We start from the raw sequence: 18681 nt of genomic DNA, 5'->3' as shown, positions 1-18681 counted from the left end.
TCACCAGTTTCCTCGTCTCCCCTCCCTCTACCTTATCCCAGATCCAATCCTCCATCCCGGCACCGCTCTCTTGAACTGTCCTACCTGTCCATCTTCGTTCCCACGTATCCGCTCCACCTCCACTCTGACCTATCACCATCACCCACCACCTTCATCCACGTGTCGCATTCCCAGTTACCTTCACCTCCAGCCCCAACCCCTCTCCCATTTATCTCTCAGCCCCCTGATGAAGAACTTAAGCTCGAAACGTCGACTCTTCTGATCCTCGGATGCTGTCTGACTGGCTGTGCTTTTCCAGCACCACACGTTTGACTTTGTTCTGCAGCATCTGCAGACCTCACTTTCTCCCAGGATTCTGACTGTATAAACAACTGCTTCTGCTAACAATCTACATTTTTTTTTGTTATAACTAAAAACCACAGGCAACCATTTTATGTTAACTAAGAACCATCGGCATCCCTAAAACTTAGAAAGGAAGAAGAATAAGAGTGTCAATAATGAAGGAAATGTTTATATCTGGGAAGGAATGTAAAGTGGCTGTTATAAACTTTCAAAATAATAGTAGTTTCCTTATTTAAGTTTATTCCTCACAGTTTTTATTTTGCTTTTGTTTAACAATACTCATTTGTCTTTCCCACTTTATGGTCACTTATAGACTGCACCAAACAATGTCATTGTACATTTTTAGTCAAATACATTCTACATTCTCCTCCTTTGGAACATACTCTCTCTTCAGCGCTGCAATATTCTTTTCAATTAATGCTATCACGCTTCCCCCCTTTCCTTCCTTGTCTATCTTTCTTGAAATATTGTATCCAAAATATTTGTTTTATTATTCCTTTATTGGGGCTCCAGTTTCGATATGTGTTTCCATTAAATGTGTGTACGAACAAAATTTCTGCAAATCTGAAATTTAAAAAAACACAAGGCAGTAGTGGAAGTCTACAAGCTTATAATATACATTGGTCAGTAGTCTGTCCCTGAAAATCAAACATAAAATTGAGCAAGCAAGGTTCAGAGGTGAACTGTGCAAAGGCTGCAGTCATCAGAAATTAAAAGCAAAGTAGATGGAATTGTTCAGGCTGAAAGCAAGTCATAGTATTGATCTAATCATCATATTCCACCATCTCCTTTCACCATTGTTTATTCTTTCTTGCCTAATGAGGGATCATAGAGTGGTGATTCACCTCAATGTGAATTATTTTTATCTCTCAACAGATGCTGGCAGCCATGTTTTGTAATTCCAGCATTTAACTTATTTTAATTTCAACTGTTGACACGAGTTTTGTTTCTGGACATTGAGGCTCCAGCAGCAATAATTCATTGAATTATTCTTTTATATCATCTTTCTGGAAAAAAAACTGAAAGCTGATTATTTATTTAGTTTATTTTTAAATATCTGTATAATTACAACATTAAAATACATTTCAGACTTCTGTCATGTAAAATATTTTCTTTTTGCATTAATATTTAATTCGCTGCCACTTCTCTTCCAGGAATATATACCTTGAAGGTGCTTTTCTCTACAGTATGATTTTTCTTTTTCTTTTCCACTATGTTTTCACTCTTCACTTTCTATTTCCCTGACTGTGTTTGATCAGATATAAAAAAAACCTGCGTCAACAGCTACATTTCCTTCCTTAGCAATTGCCTCTGGCTTGAATGAACATTCCATCTTAAAATCTAACTTTTGACTTTGGAACATTTAATCTCTTACTGTTGCTGGGAAAGGGGAGGAATCACTAACGAGGAAGTCAATTTTCCAGTGAGGCTTCCAAAGGCTTTAGTCTCTATTATTTAATTGGAGAAAGTTTCTGCTCTCATTATGAATGTACGGGATGTTGGATAAGCAGTCTGATTATAACAACAGTGGAGAAGCCGACGGAGGCTAATTTTAAGCTAAAGTACGACTTGACTGAAGTTGACTGGGAACATAGAATCATGAAATCCTTACAATGTAGAAGCAGGCCATTCAGCACATTGAGTACACATTGACCCTCCAAACAGCATTCTACCCACGCCCTGCCCTGTCCTGATAATTGTTAATTTCCCACAGCAAATCTACTTAGCTTGCACACCTTTGGGTAAGTCTGTGTCAAAGCCATGGGAGACATTCATAGAGGAAATAGCAAGAGCACAGGCCACATATGCTTGTGCAAACATGAGTGGGGATAAGATCAGGGCACCCCAGATGTCAAAGAACCATTAAGATCAGAGGGGTCCCAGAGTGACTGCAGGGCATTCTGAAGGGGGAGAGTGAACAGCCAACAGTCATGGTACATGTCAGTACCAATGACCGAGGGTTAAAAAAAGAAACGAGATCCTGCAACAGGAATTTAAAGTGTAAAATAGTAATTAAAGATGGCTAAGGTTGTGTAATCTCTGGATTATTTCCAGTGCCACATGTTACTGAGTATGGGGAGAGGAAAATATGTCAGATGAATGCATGGCTACAGGGATTGTGTGGGGAGGAGGTTTTTTTGGATACAACTTCTGGAGTAGGTGGGACCTGTACAAGCTGAACAGATTGCACATGAACTGATATGGGTCCAATGTCCTTGCTGTTGGGGAACTTTTAGACTAATTTGGCAAGGAGATGTGCCGCAAAGTAAATGTGAAGTAGGAAGCCAGGTCCAATCTGATTTGGAAGGAATACTAGGACAGTCCAGCAGGTGGAGCAACATGAGCATAAAGAGGCACATGGGAAACTGTATCTACTTTAATGCAAGTAGCTTGACTGGTCAGGCTGCTAAATTGCGCCATAGTGTTCAGGGATGTGCAGGCTCGGTGGGTTAACTAGGTGGATTACGGGTAAATGGTGGGGTCCTCCTCAGAAGGTTGGTGCAGACTTGATGGGTCAAATGGCTTGTGTCTACGCTGTAGGGATTCTATGATTTGATGAAAAAAAGAGGGAACCATATTTAGGTAAAGCACATTAAAAATGGGGTGAGGATTCATCAAAAATAGAGAATATACATGTTGCTTAAAGAAATAAGGAGGGCAAAGACAGGCCATGAAATATCTTCAGCAGATAGAATTGAGGAAAACCCCAAGGTACTTTATAAGTATATTAAGAGCAATGGGAGTACTGCAGAAAGAGTGGAACACATTAGTGACCAAAGTGGCAATCTTTGTTTTGAACTAGGGCATATGGGTGAGAACTGAAATGAGCATTTCTCATCTATATTCATAAAATAGAAAGACATGGTAGCTGGGAATTTCAGATGGGATTGTGAGCTTTGAGAGCATTTTAAGATTAACCAGAAGATGGTATTAGATGTTTTAGTTGGCATAAAGGTGTATAAATGTCCAGGACATGATAAAGTGTATCCCTGTTTACAATAGGAAGCAGGGGGAAGAGATTGTAATGGCTGTGGTAAATAATCCTCTGCTGGCCATAAAAGCTAATATGGTTTCTCTGTTCAAGATTTTCATGCAAGTTGTAAAAACATTTCAATCCGAAGTTATAAAAGCTTTTGTTTTTTGTTTAGAATGTTGATATCCATACAGTTTTCAGTCAACTGTTGTCACTGTATATTGAAACAAATCATTTTTTTTGTCTAGGGTACATTGGACGTAGGTTTGATTGACTCAGTCTGTGCTTTTGGTTCTCCTGACAGGTAACTATAAACTTTTTCTCATTTCTAACAAATTCCAAAGTTTCCAGAATACTGCAATTAAACATATCTTATCACCTTTGACAGTATTCTTCTGTTTGAAGAATTACCTGCACAGTGTTCCTTGGAGTGAACCAATTTGGAGGCTCCTGCAGCCCAATTAGGGACAGTGTGCAATTGCCACAGATGGGACATCAATTGGGCGAATCCATGGCGAGGACAAGTGCATATTTAGGACTCAACGTAGGTGCCTTCTGAAGTTATTTCAAGTATGGCTACAGTTGTTGGCCCAATCACTGTGGTGGGGAACCCATCTTGCCTCTGGTGGATGGACCTTGCCCAGCAGGCACCCTGAAGTCGCTGAAAGACCACCATCACCTCCCCCCATCGTTCTCCTCCTCCCACCAGAATCTTAGGTCAGCGACATCAGCCTCATTGGTCCAAAGTGCAGTTACCTTATTTACCATCGTTCCAGACTTCCTTCACTCTTCCATTACCTGCTGCAGTTCCAACAAGCCATCAATCCCAGTGAAGTTTCTGGTCGGTCTGATGGGCATTACCTTGGAGGCAGGACATGAGCTTGGAGGGAGGCCGAAGCCAGGATTGCCACAATTTGCTGGACCACAGAATAGGATGTGATACCCAGATATTTTACTCATTTGATGCATTTGTTAAATATCCTTAGTATTGGCCTGCTAGTGGATTGGTAATATTTCAATTAATCTTGATTAATCTAAGATGATTACTCTCATCCAGTCAAGACTAGAAAGAGTGTGGGAGTTTGTACAGCTTGCAGTTGAATATATGGTGTGTTACACACTTAATAAAGTTTCAATGTATGGAGTCAAATTGATTTTTTTTGAATGTTTCAAAGTGTACGTAAGGGAAAAAAAAAGTCATAAATGTGGATCTCTAGATTTGAAAAATCTTTTGACATTGAACAGAGGAGAGTAATGGAATGAATTGTTTCCATGAAATAGCAACATGGAAATAAATTCATGCCTGTATCCTCACTTCATTGTTCCGTTCTAAATAATGTACCATTTTTATTATAGACCCAATTCATTTGTGATTATTACTGCAAATCGCATCTTGCACTGCAATGCAGACACACCAGAGGAGATGCATCACTGGATAACATTACTGCAACGGGTCAAGGGAGACACAAAAGTAGAAGGTCAGGAGTTTATTATCAGAGGTAAGAATGTGACCATTTAAAATCTCAAAATAATGATAAGCCATCACTTTCGGGTATAAATGTATTCTGCTCTCAAAAAATAAATTTGTACTATAATCTGATTTTCCCTTGTTAATAGAACTTGATTACCTTGCAGTGTTATAATCTTGTAAGACAAGCATTCCAGATATTTTGACAGTTTTGCTCAAGCAGGCTACGATAGGTCAGTCCTTTCTGCAAGCAAATTGAAAACCGTTAACCTCTGAAGTAATGTGAAACCATCTGAAAGTTAGTTTTGGTCAGAAAAGAAAAAAATAAATGAGATTTCAGAAACAAATGAAACAAGGTCCTTGTGAATATAAAGAAAGCAGAAGTGAGCTTAAACAAGAAACTAGGAGGGCTAGAAGGGGCCATGCAGTTTCCTTGGTAAGTAGGATTAAGGAGAATTGCAAGGCATATTATACATACAGCCAGTTCTGCTATAACACATATTTCCTCAGTGCCAAATGACTTTAATACAATTGAAGAATTTAGACCTTTATTTGTAGAACACAAACTTTCCTTACCTGCATTGTTTATAATGTGATTCTCGCCTCATTAGTTTAAATGGCACAGCTATTGCGCGACTTTCTTATAATGTGAGATCGCATGAGAACGGGATTATCATGTTATATCAGAACCAACTGTATATTAGGAGTGAAAGGGAAACTAGAGAAAGGGTAGATTCTCTCAAGAGCAAAGAAGGGAATGTGTCTGTGGAGCTAGAGAAAGTGGTTGAAGTCCTAAATGATTCATATCAGCGTTCACCGAGGAGAACGATGGTAAGCTTAGGTTGATATTCTGTGCCATGTTAATATTAAGAAGGAAGTGGTGTTGAGTGTCTTCAAAAATATTAAGGTTGATAAATTGGTAGATAAGTCTGATGAAATCTATCCCAGGATACTGAAGGAGGCAAGGCTGGAGCCTTGACAGATCTTTGTATCTTCTTTTGCTATTTTCAAGACTGTAGCTAATGTTGTTCCTTTGTGTAAAGGTGGCAACAGGGAAAACCAAAGTCATTATAGGAGGGTAAGCATTGACTGGCTGAAGAATTGACTGATATGTGATCGTCAGCATGGCTTTATAGAGGGGAACTGAAAAGTCTGGAAAAGCACAGCAGGTTAGGCATCATCCAAGGAGCACTAAAGTCAACATTTTGGGCATTAGCCTCACTTTCTCTCAGTTTATGTAGGGGAGATCTTGATTGAGTTTTTAGAGGAAGTAATGAAGATGGTTGACGATGGTACGCAGTGGATGTTATCTACCTGAGCTTTGCTAAAGGATTTGCAAAGGTTCCTACTGGTTTGCTGGTCCAGAAGATTAAGTCACATGGCATCTGTGGTGAGTTGGCAAATTCAGTACAAAATTGGCTTACTCATAGAAGACGGGGGTAGTTGTGGAGAGGTGTTTTTCTGACTAGAGTTCTGACAAGTGGTTTTTTGCAAGGATCAGTGCCAGATATAAGGTAATGCTCTTGGGAAGGTCAAATGGAAGAGGAAAGTAGACAGTGAGTGGCAGGACTTTTCGGAGCCCTGATGTACAAAAGGATCTTCAGTTCCGTGAAAGTGTTAACACAATTGGATAAGGTGGTAAAGAAGGCATCGGGCATGCTTGCGTTTATCAGGCATAGAATATAAATCTTGACAAGTGTAGTAACCGGTAAAACTAAACACTCAGACTCCACATGCATGCAGCATGCATTCTTTAATTAACTTGTGCACGAGGGGAACAGCTCGACTCGTGATACTGTCTGTTCCACTGAAACAATAGAAAGCAGTTGCACTTGTTCAGTGTTGCAGCCAATCAAATGTTTCTATGCTTTGAGCATTCCTTAATTTGCATAGATATTCACCAACCACCCACCCGTTTTAGTGGGCTGTGAGCCAATGGGTACAGCATGATAAAGGCCAGTCAAACCTCCTCCAGCTTCCTGAGGGACTTTGCGTCATAAACAACTGGGGTGGCACCAATACATTTGCCATTAGACAAAAGGCAGTTTCACTTGCACAAGAATTTCATTGTAGGTACAGAACAGCAGTTTCACAGAAGTAACAACAGGTTAGGATCAAATTTTAGAGGCCAGTGTTCCTTCAAATTTTCCACACAAGTCATGTTTTATAGCTGTATAAAACTTTAGTTTCATCACGTTTAGAATATTGTGTACAGTTCTGGTCACCACAGTTTGGGAAGGATGTAGAAGTTTTGGATAGTGTGTGAAAGAGATTTGCCAGGATGTTGACTGGTTTGGATTGCACTTGCTATAATTAGAGGCTTGGGCAACTTGGATTGTTTTAGCTAGAATATTGGACTTTGAGGGACAACATGATAGAAGACTATAAATATGAAGCTGCGGTCTTTTCCCCAGGATGGAAATGTCAAACACTAGAGGGCATTACATTAAGTTGAGAGGGGAAAAGTTTAAAGGAGGTAAGTGAGACGGGGTTTGTTTTTGGACAGAGGATGGTGAATACCTAGAATGTGTTGCTGGGTGGTGTTATAAGCAGATACAACATTTAAAAGGTTCTTAATCAAACATGAACAGGCAATAGAGGGATTGGTTCAGAATTGCACCATGGTGGCACGGACATAGGGAATCCAAAGGGCCTGTTGTACTGTTCTATGTAGCGAGGAGGGGATATACACTGAGCCTCGTGAAACAGCACTGGTCACAGTCTGCAGTCAGAAAAAACACTCCTCTATAACTCCTTCCTGCCTCTGATGACCAAATCGATTCTGTGTTCAATTTGCCAACGTACCATGAATCACATGGGACTTAATCTTCTGGACTAATCTACTGTGAGGGACTTTGTCTACATGAACATTACTAAAGCATTTGACAATGCCTACTGCCTTACTCTTGTGCCATCTTTGTCGCTTACTCAAAATAATTTCCCTGCCACTGATGGAAGGTTCACCAGTCTATAATTTCATGGATTATCCTGTTGTCCTTCTTAAACACAGGAACATCATTGGCTGTTCTCCAGTTTTCTGGGACCTCATCTGTGGCAATAAAGTATAAAATTGCATTAGCTCTTCTGACAACTTGCTGTACCTACATGATGCAACCTTCCATGATTCATGCGCTGAAACATCGAGATGTCTCTGCAACTTCCCACCGATTAGATAATACACTTTTTATTCTTCCAAAGTGGGCAGTTTCACACATCATACTCCATTTACTTTGCCCCCCCCCGTGGTCCCTCTAAGCTGCACAGCCATAAGGTCCCATGCATGCCAATCACAGAAGCGAGTTCTACGTCCATAAGTCACTGCCACACATAGGTCCTGGAGGCTTGTGCAGCTGGAACAAAGATTAGAAGTAACACTCAACCAACCTTATGTCCTCTTCACAACTCATTTTTTTTCTTCTATCTTTGTGTCATCAGCTACCACACTTTCGACCATTTCATCAAAATGATGTATCTAAATTTTAGAGCATTGAGGCCCCAGCACCAACCCCTGTGGCACACCATTCATGACATCTTGCCAACCTGAAATAGGTCGACTTATTGCTACATTCTGCTTCCTGTTAACAAGCCAATCTTTTACCATTTTACCACCCACACTGAGATTTCATTTTTTGCAATACCCTTTGATGTAATACCTGATCAAAAGCCTTCTCAAAATCTAAATACTATACAACAACTGGTTTCCCTTTGTCTACAGCATGAGTTGTTTATTCAAAGAACTCCAGTAAATTAGTTAAATATGATTTCCCTTTGACAAAGCCATCTTGGATCTGCTGAGTTATCTTGATGTAATGGGTCTGGATGAGTTGCTCTTCAGAGGGTCGATGTGGACTTGTTGGGCCGAAGGGCCTGTTTCCACATTGAAAGTAATCTAATCTAATCTAATTACGATTTCCTTTTTTTTGTTATTTCTTTGCTCTGACTGTGTGCCCTATTAGCTAACATCAGTTTATGTCCTATTTACTTGGTTTTCAATTACATCACTGTCCTACTTAACCTTATGCAGAGGCTGACTGCTTTATGTGTGAAGAAGCATCGGTCTGAAACGATTTCTCCACCTTCCTTATTTATGGTCATGGAGAACATTATTTCTAACACAGCTTTCAAAGTATTTCACAAACATTTGTTGTACCTTCCCATCCTGTCATTCTGTTGTCATCCCACAATGCAGTTCTTCTATAAGGATCCCTTTTTCTTGTTTAATGCTGATCTATGAGATGTACCGTTGGACAAATTCAGCGCGCACAAATTTACCACAACCAGTTTACATGCATTAAAGGGAAAGAAGTAGAAGCATGATTATATGATTCAAAGGGTAAATAATGCATTGCTTGCATAGATTTTCATGTGAATGGGGTGGAGGTGAGGAGGTGGGACTGTTGTCTCACAGCTGCAACTTAGACTGTCTCTGCCTGGACTAAAGAGCTAATTCAGCTGCTAATACCAATAAGCTGATCCCAATTCCCCATTCATCAACTATCCCATGCTCCACACATTTTTTCTGTCACACTGAGCATCACATCGTTGTCTTGGCCATAATGCAAAAATATAACCTGAGAGAAGGGGGCAAGTTCATAATCAATGCAGCCACTGACGTTCCATGAGTATTAAACAGGCCAAGATTGTAAATTCAATCATGGTATAGTGTATCCAAAATTGATCTATTTAATATTGTCCATTCCTTTAGAACCTTTTCTTGTTCTAGACTTCCAGTGAGGTAATACTGGTTGCAAAATGGCCAATGAAAGCCTGATGTTCCACCTCAACTCTTTTTTGCTGCCAATTTCTTATTTCCCTTGTTTCTTAAGAGATCAAAAATCTGCCTTTCACTGCCTAAACAGAATAGATATGGTGATTAGCAGAAGGATTAAGAACCAGAGGACAGTGCTTTTTTTTTCAATTATTCACCTCAAGTCAATGGTGACAGGAGGACATTTTTTAAATGCAGTGACCGGTTACGGTTTGGAATGTCATACCCAGTGTTTTAATGGAGACAATCCTTTCTTTAAAATGAGGGCAGCATGGTCGTTCGGTGGCTCTGTGTTTAGCACTGCTGCCTCAGAGCACCAAGGACCTGAGTTCAATTCTAACTTCGGGCGACTGGCGTTAACACATTCTCCGCATATCTGCGTGGGTTTCCTCCAGTGCCCTGGTTTCCTTCCACAGACCAAAGATGTGCAGGCCAGACTGAATCGCCATGGGAAATGCAGGATTATGAGAGAGGTTGGGGTCATGGCGGGCGGAGCTGGTGGATCTGGGTGTGATGCTGTTTGCAGAGTCAGTGCAGATATGATGGGCTGAATGGCCTGCTTCAACACTGGAGGGTTTCTATGACTCAATGAATTGAATTATTATCTGAGCAGGTAATATTTACAGTGCTGTGAAGGAATAGATAGTTTCTATCCAGTCTGGGGACATTCAATTTTATACACCTCAACCAAATCGTCCATCAGGCACTTTGGTTTTCACAGGAAACAGCCTCAACTTTTTCACGTTTAGCTTATAGAGCCCTTCCAAAAGCAACTTTCCAATAATAAAAATAGTCATCATCCAATACAATCTTGTTTCTGGTATTGAGCCAACTTGGATCTGAACATGCCAAAAAAAAAAATCAACCAAGTTGGTTCAATGCTACTTTCCCTTAACAAATCCATGCTGACCGTGCTTAATCTAAGTGATATTCAATACTATATTTTGGATCTTTTTACTCATAATCTAATCATCTTTGATGTGAAGCTGACTGGACTGTCTTTATTTGGTGCTCCCATTTTCTCCCTTCTCTTTTTAATCATGGATCAATTTCAAAAGTACTCTGGTCCTTTGGCACCATACGGACAGGTAGAGAGGATTGAAAAATGATGGGCCAATCCTTTTATTTCCTTAGCTTCTCTCAATTATCTTGGCCTGATTATAAATCCATTCTCAAAAATGCTGCATTCTTCAGTGTGTCTTTTATTATGTTTCTCCCCTCCATCATTTCACATCCTTTCTCAACTCTAATGGCTGCATCTTTTGTGAAGTTGGACAGAATGAATTTTCAAGCCTCAAAAGTGACTTTGATTGAGGACTGAAAATCTTGACCCGAGCTGGTGACCTGGTTTCTTCAAGCCATTTTAACCTTCATATAACAGGTAGCTGATTAGGCCTGTTAAAGTAGCAAAGGGGTCTGTTTAGATGCATGGAAATCAGCATCTTGTAGCAGTCTATACGGCCAGCAAAAGGAGAGGCTGTTGCCGCTTGCCTGATTATAAGGCTAACTACACCCCAACAGTGATAGGACTTATGCCCGAAACGTCGATTCTTCTGCTCCTTGGATGCTGCCTGACCTGTTGCGCTTTTCCAGCAACACATTTTTCACCCCCAACAGTGATAACCTGATTGCAAGAACTATGTATTTTCTGCACAAAATGCACACTGAAGCACCTATTCTGCATTCCTGCCAGCTCCACCTGCACATTACCTTCAGCTAAAAGGTCTTAACCGGGACTCGAGAGTTGAGTGTTTGGCCACGGAACATACCAATTAAGTGGGCACTATGTGAAAGCACAGTGAGTAGCTCATGCTTAGCAGCAAACCCACACGCCGTCACCCACCCAAAACCTCTACAACCAACACATGGGTGGGATCTCTACCTAAATTCTCAAAGGAAACTGTAGCCAAAAGTACTCCTTAAGAATCATGGCCACAAGTCTCCCTCTTCACCTACATATTACGTTTTCTTTGACATCAAAACAGGCCCTCTATTCTTTTGCTCTTAATAAGTAAATAAATAAATAAGTAAGTAAATAAATCTTCCTTATTATTTGCCAAGGGAACTGATTGGTTCTATTTCATTGCTTGTATAATTCCACCCCACACTTGTGCTTTTCAAAGGTTTCTGCAATGCTGATCTTTCAGTATCTGACATGACTTAATTATCTTATCCTGCCCTGTAACATCCTTAAAATCCTATGGATTTAAGGGTTGCTACCATCTACTTTGTGGAAGGATTTTTGTCCTAAATCCTTCGTGGCTTCTCCTTGAATGTCTTCCATTACTCTTGCGTTGGTTTACCTTTAATTAGCTGCTTCCAACCCATTTGCTAAAGCACATGTCAGTTTTAAAAGCCCAAAAACTACTTTTCCTTTACCATGACCATCTTAAATCTAATTGAATTTTCTACAAAACGTTCTCTTAAGTCATCCTTCTTTAATTTGCCCAGTTTCATTTCCCTACAGTTGAGACCAGAGCTGTGTATTTTGTGTTTTTTAAAAGAAAGATGTTACTATTCACGTTACATTAGTTGTTTATTAGAGCTGGAAATGTGTTGCTGGAAAAGCGCAGCAGGTCAGGCAGCATCCAGGGAACAGGAGAATCGACGTTTCGGGCATAAGCCCTTCTTCAGGAATGAGGAAAGTTTGTCCAGCAGGCTAAGATAAAAGGTAGGGAGGAGGGACTTGGGGGAGGGGTGTTGGAAATGTGATAGGTGGAAAGAGGTCAAGGTGAGGGTGATAGGTCAGACTGGGGTGGGGGCGGAGAGGTCGGGAAGAAGATCGCAGGTTAGGAAGGCGGTGCTGAATTTGATGGATTTGACTGAGACAGGGTGGGGGGAGGGGAAATGAGGAAACTGGTGAAATCCGAGTTCATCCCTTGTGGTTGGAGGGTTCCTAGGCGGAAGATGAGGCGTTCTTCCTCCAACCGTCGTTTTGTTGTGGTCTGACGATGGAGGAGTCCAAAGACCTGCATATCCTTGGTGGAGTGGGAGGGGGAATTGAAATGTTGAGCCACAGGGTGGTTGGGTTGGTTGGTCCGGGTGTCCCAGAGGTGTTCTCTGAAACGCTCCGCAAGTAGCCGGCCTGTCTCCCCAATATAGATGAGGCCACATCGGGTGCAAAGGATGCAATAGATGATGTGTGTGGAGGTGCAGGTGAATCTGTGGCGGATATGGAAGTTTCCTTTGGGGCCTTGGAGGGAGGTGAGGGGGGAGGTGTGGGCGCAAGTCTTGCACCTCCTGCGGTTGCAGGGGAAGGTGCCGGGAGTGGAGGTTGGGTTGGTGGGGGTGTGGATCTGACGAGGGAGTCACGGAGGGAGTGGTCTTTACGGAATGCTGATAGGGGAGGGGAGGGAAATATATCCTTGGTGGTGGGGTCCGTTTGGAGGTAGCGGAAATGACGGCGGATGATGCGCTGTACATGGAGATTGGTGGGGTGGTAGGTGAGGACCAGTGGGGTTCTGTCCTGGTGGCGGTTGGAGGGGCGGGGCTCAAGGGTGGAGGAGCGGGAAGTGGAAGAGATGCGGTGGAGGGCATCGTCGACCACGGCGGGGGGGAAATTGCGGTCCTTGAAGAAGGAGGCCATCTGGGTTGTGCGTTTTTGGAACTGGTCCTCCTGGGAGCAGATGCGGCGGAGTCAAAGGAATGGGGAGAATGGGATGGCGTTTTTACAGGGGGCAGGATGGAAGGAGGTGTAGTCCAGGTAGCTGTGGGAGTCGGTCGGTTAGTAGCAGATGTCCGTGTTGATTCGGTCGCCTGAGATAGAGCCAGGTTTTGTAGAAATGACGTAGTTCGTTGATGGTTATGTATCAACATAATACTACATTGGAAGTCAGTTTGAATGAAATGAAAGGGAAATTAGGTAATCAAATTCTTAACGAAAACTGGCACAGAATTGATTAAAACCACGAGATCATTTGTTGGGCCATGTGCTTGCAGTCTTTGAAATCAGTTGTAATCGCAGTTTGCCCACTATAGGCTGTTGAATGCAGCAATTTAGAGAATTCATTGTTAAGGTTTTCTTAAAAGCTGTAAACTATACTCAGGTAGTTATGAGAGAGTATAATTTTTTTGTGCTTTTAAAAGGATGGCTGCATAAAGAAGTTAAGAATGGTGGTAAATTCAGATCCTTGAAGAAGCGTTGGTTTGTACTGACCTATAACTCGCTAGACTACTACAAGAGCTCTGAAAGGAATATGGTCAAGCTTGGAACCCTGGTACTGAATAGCCTCTGTTCTGTCCTGCAACCTGATGAAAAGATTTTCAAAGAATTTGGTAAGATTCAACTCTGTTTTCTGAAGTGTGACCGTTGTAAATTTCAAACAAATGTAGATTTTTAGAATGGTGATATTTCAAGCAGACATTATCTTACTTGGCTCGGTGGCTGTTTGTATGGTTGAAAATTATGCCTGAAATGGGCTCCATTCCTGTTCTAGCTGAGGTGGACTTGAACTTACTTCATTGCCCTATGCCTGAGAATTTAAGGCCATAGCAAAGCACCTTGACTCAAATTGTCAGGGAAACAGCTCAGGATAAATCATCAATAAACAATGAGCCAAGAATCTGTTTCAGGCCCAAAAGTCCACACTAACCCTCGTAAGAGTAACCCACCCAGACCCATTTCCCTCTGACTAATGCACCTAACACTATGGGCAATTTCACATTGCCAATTCACCTTTGGCTTGTGGGAGGAAACTGGAACACCCGGAGGCAACCCATGCAAACACAGGAAGCATGTGCAAACTCCACACAGACAGTCGCTCAAGTCTGGAATCGAACCTGGGTCCCTGGCACTGTGAGGCAGCAGTGCTAACCACTGAGCCACTATGCCGCCCCATCTGATCGGAAGTCTGTAGGGAAAAGACTTCAGAAGGAGTGATTTGGAAGTGTAAGTACTGTGGGTAAATCTATGTTAATAAACCGTTCCTTGCAAGTTTTTAAATATGATAACACAATAAACATCACAAAGATTAATATTTCCAAGAAAATGATTTCAAATTTCCTATTATTCAGAGCTTTAATCATCATGGGCACAACAGCATATTAAGTGTATACCAAAAGGTAACATTTACAGGATTTGTCCATTGATGAGCCTAAGGGACCAGCTGCTGATTTCAGTGAAGATGATTATCTGGTAGGATAGAAAACTAACATTGAACCTCATCCTATCATCTCATCAAGTGATTTGTTTAATATTTCTTCTAATGTTTTAGCATTGGTTGGGTTCTGCTTTAAAAATATTTCCCCCCGTCTGTGCAAATAACTTTTTAACAAGTGTAGTCCATGGCTCATATCAAGATGTCAAATCAGTCCGTTCACAAAAAAAGTTTAACACTTGATTCCAATTTTTCACCATTTCAGAGGAATATTTTGATGCACAAAAGGACACATTCAGGGCATTTTTAGAGGAAGTCTGATTTCCTCTTGATGTTCTTGCATGTTGCTATGTCAAGCATGTCTACTCTGTTTTTGCAAGGTTTGTAGCTCAGGTTGAGGTTTATGGTGTAGGTTTGCTCACTGAGCTGTAGGTTTGATATCCAGACGTTTCATTACCTGGCTAGGTAACATTATCAGTGGCAACCTCCAAGTGAAACGAAGCTGTTGCCTCCTGATTTCTACTTATATGTTTGTCCTGGATGGGATTCCTGGGGTTTGTGTGATGTCATTTCCTGATCGTTTTCTGAGGGGTTGATAGATGGTATCTAGATCTATGTGTTTGTTTATGTCATTGTGGTTGGAGTGCCAGGCCTCTGGGAATTCTCTGGCATGTCTTTGCTTAGCCTGTCCAGGATAGATGTGTTGTCCCAGTCGAAATGGTGGGGTTTTTTTTAACTCTGTTAGTGATGGTTTCCCATTTTACACAAAAAATGAAAAACTGTTTTCCTCTTTGATATCATTTTCATGGCATAGGCTTTAGAATTAACTTTATTGTCACGTACTTAAATAATTACATTGAAAGATTTACAAGGCACCATCTTAGGTACAAAGGTACCTAGGTACAGATGTTTAAGTACAAATTCTTCAGAAAATGCATTAGAAAAATTAAGAAATAAAAGTCCACTTTCCAGCTAAAATGAGAAAAATAAAGAAAAAGTTCAGAATAACAATCTTTCCAACACAGTCCATGTAGAAGGTTGAGAGTCTGAGTTGGCGCTTAGATCAGGACATCACTGAAGAGAAGGAAGGAGTAAAAAAGACAAAAGTGAAAAAAATAGAAACGGACGGAGTGGACAAGTTCCAGCCATCAAGCTTAAAGTAATCTTGGAAGAAGGTGACAAAATTTTGGGAGCTCATGAGAAGTTTGAAACTTTCTGTAAGGTGAATGTTTTGACACGTTCAAATGTCAATATTAACAGCTGAGCTGTGCAGATGTCACAGGGATTTGGCCTTCAAAAGGCAAATTGATGCTTACATTGACAATTATTACATAATTGTTCACATCAGTAACAGCACTTTTCCAATGGAGAAAATGTCATAATGTATTTAAGGAAGTGCAGTTTTATAATCAATGGGTGTAGTAAGTCCAAAAGTTAGGGCTAGACCATTCAGGAGAGATGTTACGACGCACTTCTACACACAAAGGATAGTAGAGGTTTGGAAACTACCTTCATTAGTTGATGCTTGATCAGTTGTTAATTTTAGATCTGAAATTTCTTTCGTTAAGCAAACGTATTAAGGGATATAGGCCAAAGGAAGGTAATATGGAATTAGGCCACAGATTAGCCATGAACTCACGGAGTGACAGAACAGACACAAGGAGCTGAATGGCTTACTGCTGTTCCTATGTGTCATGTTTCTGTTCTGTGATTTAATTGAAGTTGCAGATCTGGCTGTTTTGCTGCTTCTTAAGGTAGGAGGAACTTAGAACAATGTAGCACGGAACAGGCCCTTTGGCCCTCGATGTTGTGCCAACCTGTGAACTAATCTACGCCCGTTCCCCTACGCTATCCCATCATCATCCATGTGCTTATCTAAGGATTGTTTAAAGCTCACTAATGTGGCTGAGTTAAATACATTGGCAGGCAGGGCATTCCATGCTCTTACCACTCTGTGTAAAGAACCTGCCTCTGACATCTGTCTTAAATCTATCATCCCTCAATTTATAGCTGTTTCCCCCTCGGACAAACTGACATCATCATCCTAGGAAAAAGACTTTCACTGTCTACCCTATCTAATCCTCTGATCATCTTGTATGTCTCTATCAAATTCCCTCTTAGCCGCCACCTTTCCAATGAGAACAGACTCAAGTCCCTCAGCCTTTCTCGTAAGACCTTTTCCTCCAGACAAGGTAACATCCTGGTAAACCTCCTCTGCGCCTTTTCCAATGCTTCCATATCCTTCCTGTAATGGGGCGACCAGAACTGTACACAATATTCCAAGTGCAGCCGTACTAGCGTTTTGTATAGTTGCAGCATGACATTACGGCTCCGGAACCCAATCCCTCTAACAATAAAACCTACTAACACAGCTTATGCCTTCTTAACAGCACTATCAATCTGGGTGGCAACTTTCAGGGATCTACGTACATGGACTCCAAGATTCCTCTGCACATCCACAGTACCAAGAATCTTTCCATTATCCCACTATTCTGCCTTCCTGTTATTCTTCCCAAAGTGAGTCACCTCACATTTATCTGCATTGACCTCCATTTGCCGCCTCTCAGCCCAATTCTGAAATTTATCCAAGTCCCCCTGCAACCTTCAACACTCTTCCACACTGTCCACTACTCCACCAACTTTAGTGTCATCTAACCCATCCACCTAGGCCTGCGTCTAAGTCATTTATAAAAATGACAAACAGCAATGGTCCCAAAACAGATCCTTGTGGACTAGTAACCGGACTCTAGGCTGAATATTTTCCATCAACCACCACTCACTGCCTTTTTACAGAAAGCCAGTTTCTAATCCAAACTGCTAAATCACCTTTAATCCCATGCCTTTGCATTTTCTCCAACAGCCTACCATGTGGAACCTTATCAAAGGCCTTACTGAAGTCCATGTACACCACATCAACTGCCCTACCCTCATCCACATGCTTGGTCACCTTCTCAAAAAACTCAATGAGGTTTGTGAGACACGACCTGCCCCTGACGAATCCATGTTGACTATCTGCAATCAAATTGTTGCTCGTAAGATGATTATAAATCCTATTTCTCATAATCCTTTCCAAACCTTTTCCTACAACAGATGTAAGGCTCACTGGACTAAAGAATGGTCTGGTCTGAACAATGGTCTTCACTTCCCCTACGTTGTTTGACAAGCACTCTGCTCTAAAATGGAAATGTGTTCTATCAGTGGAACTGGAAACATGCACTATGACTGCCGTTCATTATGAATGCTTAGCTTGGTGATTGATCCAAAAATCATTGAAGCTTTTTATGAGATTATGGCTTTAATATTTGTTTGCAAACCTAGTAAGGACTTGAAGGATTACAACGTTATTTCCCCTCAAGGCTCTTGGTTCAATATCAATAATAATGAGTTTGAACTCAAGGCTTTATTAGATGTCTGGAAATTGAATTTTGTTTTGATGATTTCAAAATAATTCTCATTACTTGCATGAGTCTTAAGAATAACATTTATTGCATGCAGGCCTTTAAACAATGTAGTAAGCTGCATTACTGTGGTGGAAAACTGATGGGTGATGTGTAACTGGCCTGGTTTTGCATCATCAGAACTCTCTCACTCTATCTTGACTACCGAAATACACTGCAAACCTGATCCCTGTTTGAAAAGACGCAAAACCGCCATTAAGTCGTCAGGCTTGCATGTCAATGGAAAATCTTTCACAAACCCGGACAAAGATTTGATTCATGGATACCTTTCTGGCCATAAATGCTTCCATGTAATGAAAACTCAATTATTGGCATCTGATTTTTTGCTACATATTTTCTGTTATATTTAATATTATTTATTTGTTCTTGGTTGACTGACAGGCTATTGGAATGTCACCGTATACGGCCGTAAACATTGTTATCATCTTTACACAAAGCTGCTGAATGAGGCAACGAGGTGGGCAAATGCCATCCAGAATGTTATTGATACCAAAGCACCAATCAATACACCTACGCAGCAACTTATTCAAGACATCCAGGTAAAGAAATCGGTGCAAAGTTACTAAAATTCCCTC

General features: G+C 41.1%; 1 protein-coding gene across 4 annotated transcripts in view; it reads left to right on the top strand.

Moving 5' to 3' along the window:
* Nucleotides 1-18681, top strand: part of myo10 (myosin X) — a 333744-nt gene that overhangs the window by 269317 nt on the left and 45746 nt on the right. For all 4 annotated transcript variants that reach the window (XM_087987033.1, XM_043689681.2, XM_087987034.1 and 1 more), the window contains 4 exons: nt 3565-3620; nt 4673-4815; nt 13639-13827; nt 18488-18645. In XM_087987033.1, coding sequence (XP_087843159.1) covers nt 3565-3620; nt 4673-4815; nt 13639-13827; nt 18488-18645 — 546 coding nt within the window. The remainder of the gene's footprint in view (nt 1-3564; nt 3621-4672; nt 4816-13638; nt 13828-18487; nt 18646-18681) is intronic.

This window comes from Chiloscyllium plagiosum, unplaced genomic scaffold, assembly GCF_037043375.1.
Source record: "Chiloscyllium plagiosum isolate Xiang-an unplaced genomic scaffold, Cpla_swu_hap1 HiC_scaffold_5, whole genome shotgun sequence".
NCBI lineage: Eukaryota > Metazoa > Chordata > Chondrichthyes > Orectolobiformes > Hemiscylliidae > Chiloscyllium > Chiloscyllium plagiosum.
The sequence above is the reverse complement of the archived record's forward strand: the minus strand, read 5'-3'. Positions and strand labels throughout refer to the sequence as shown.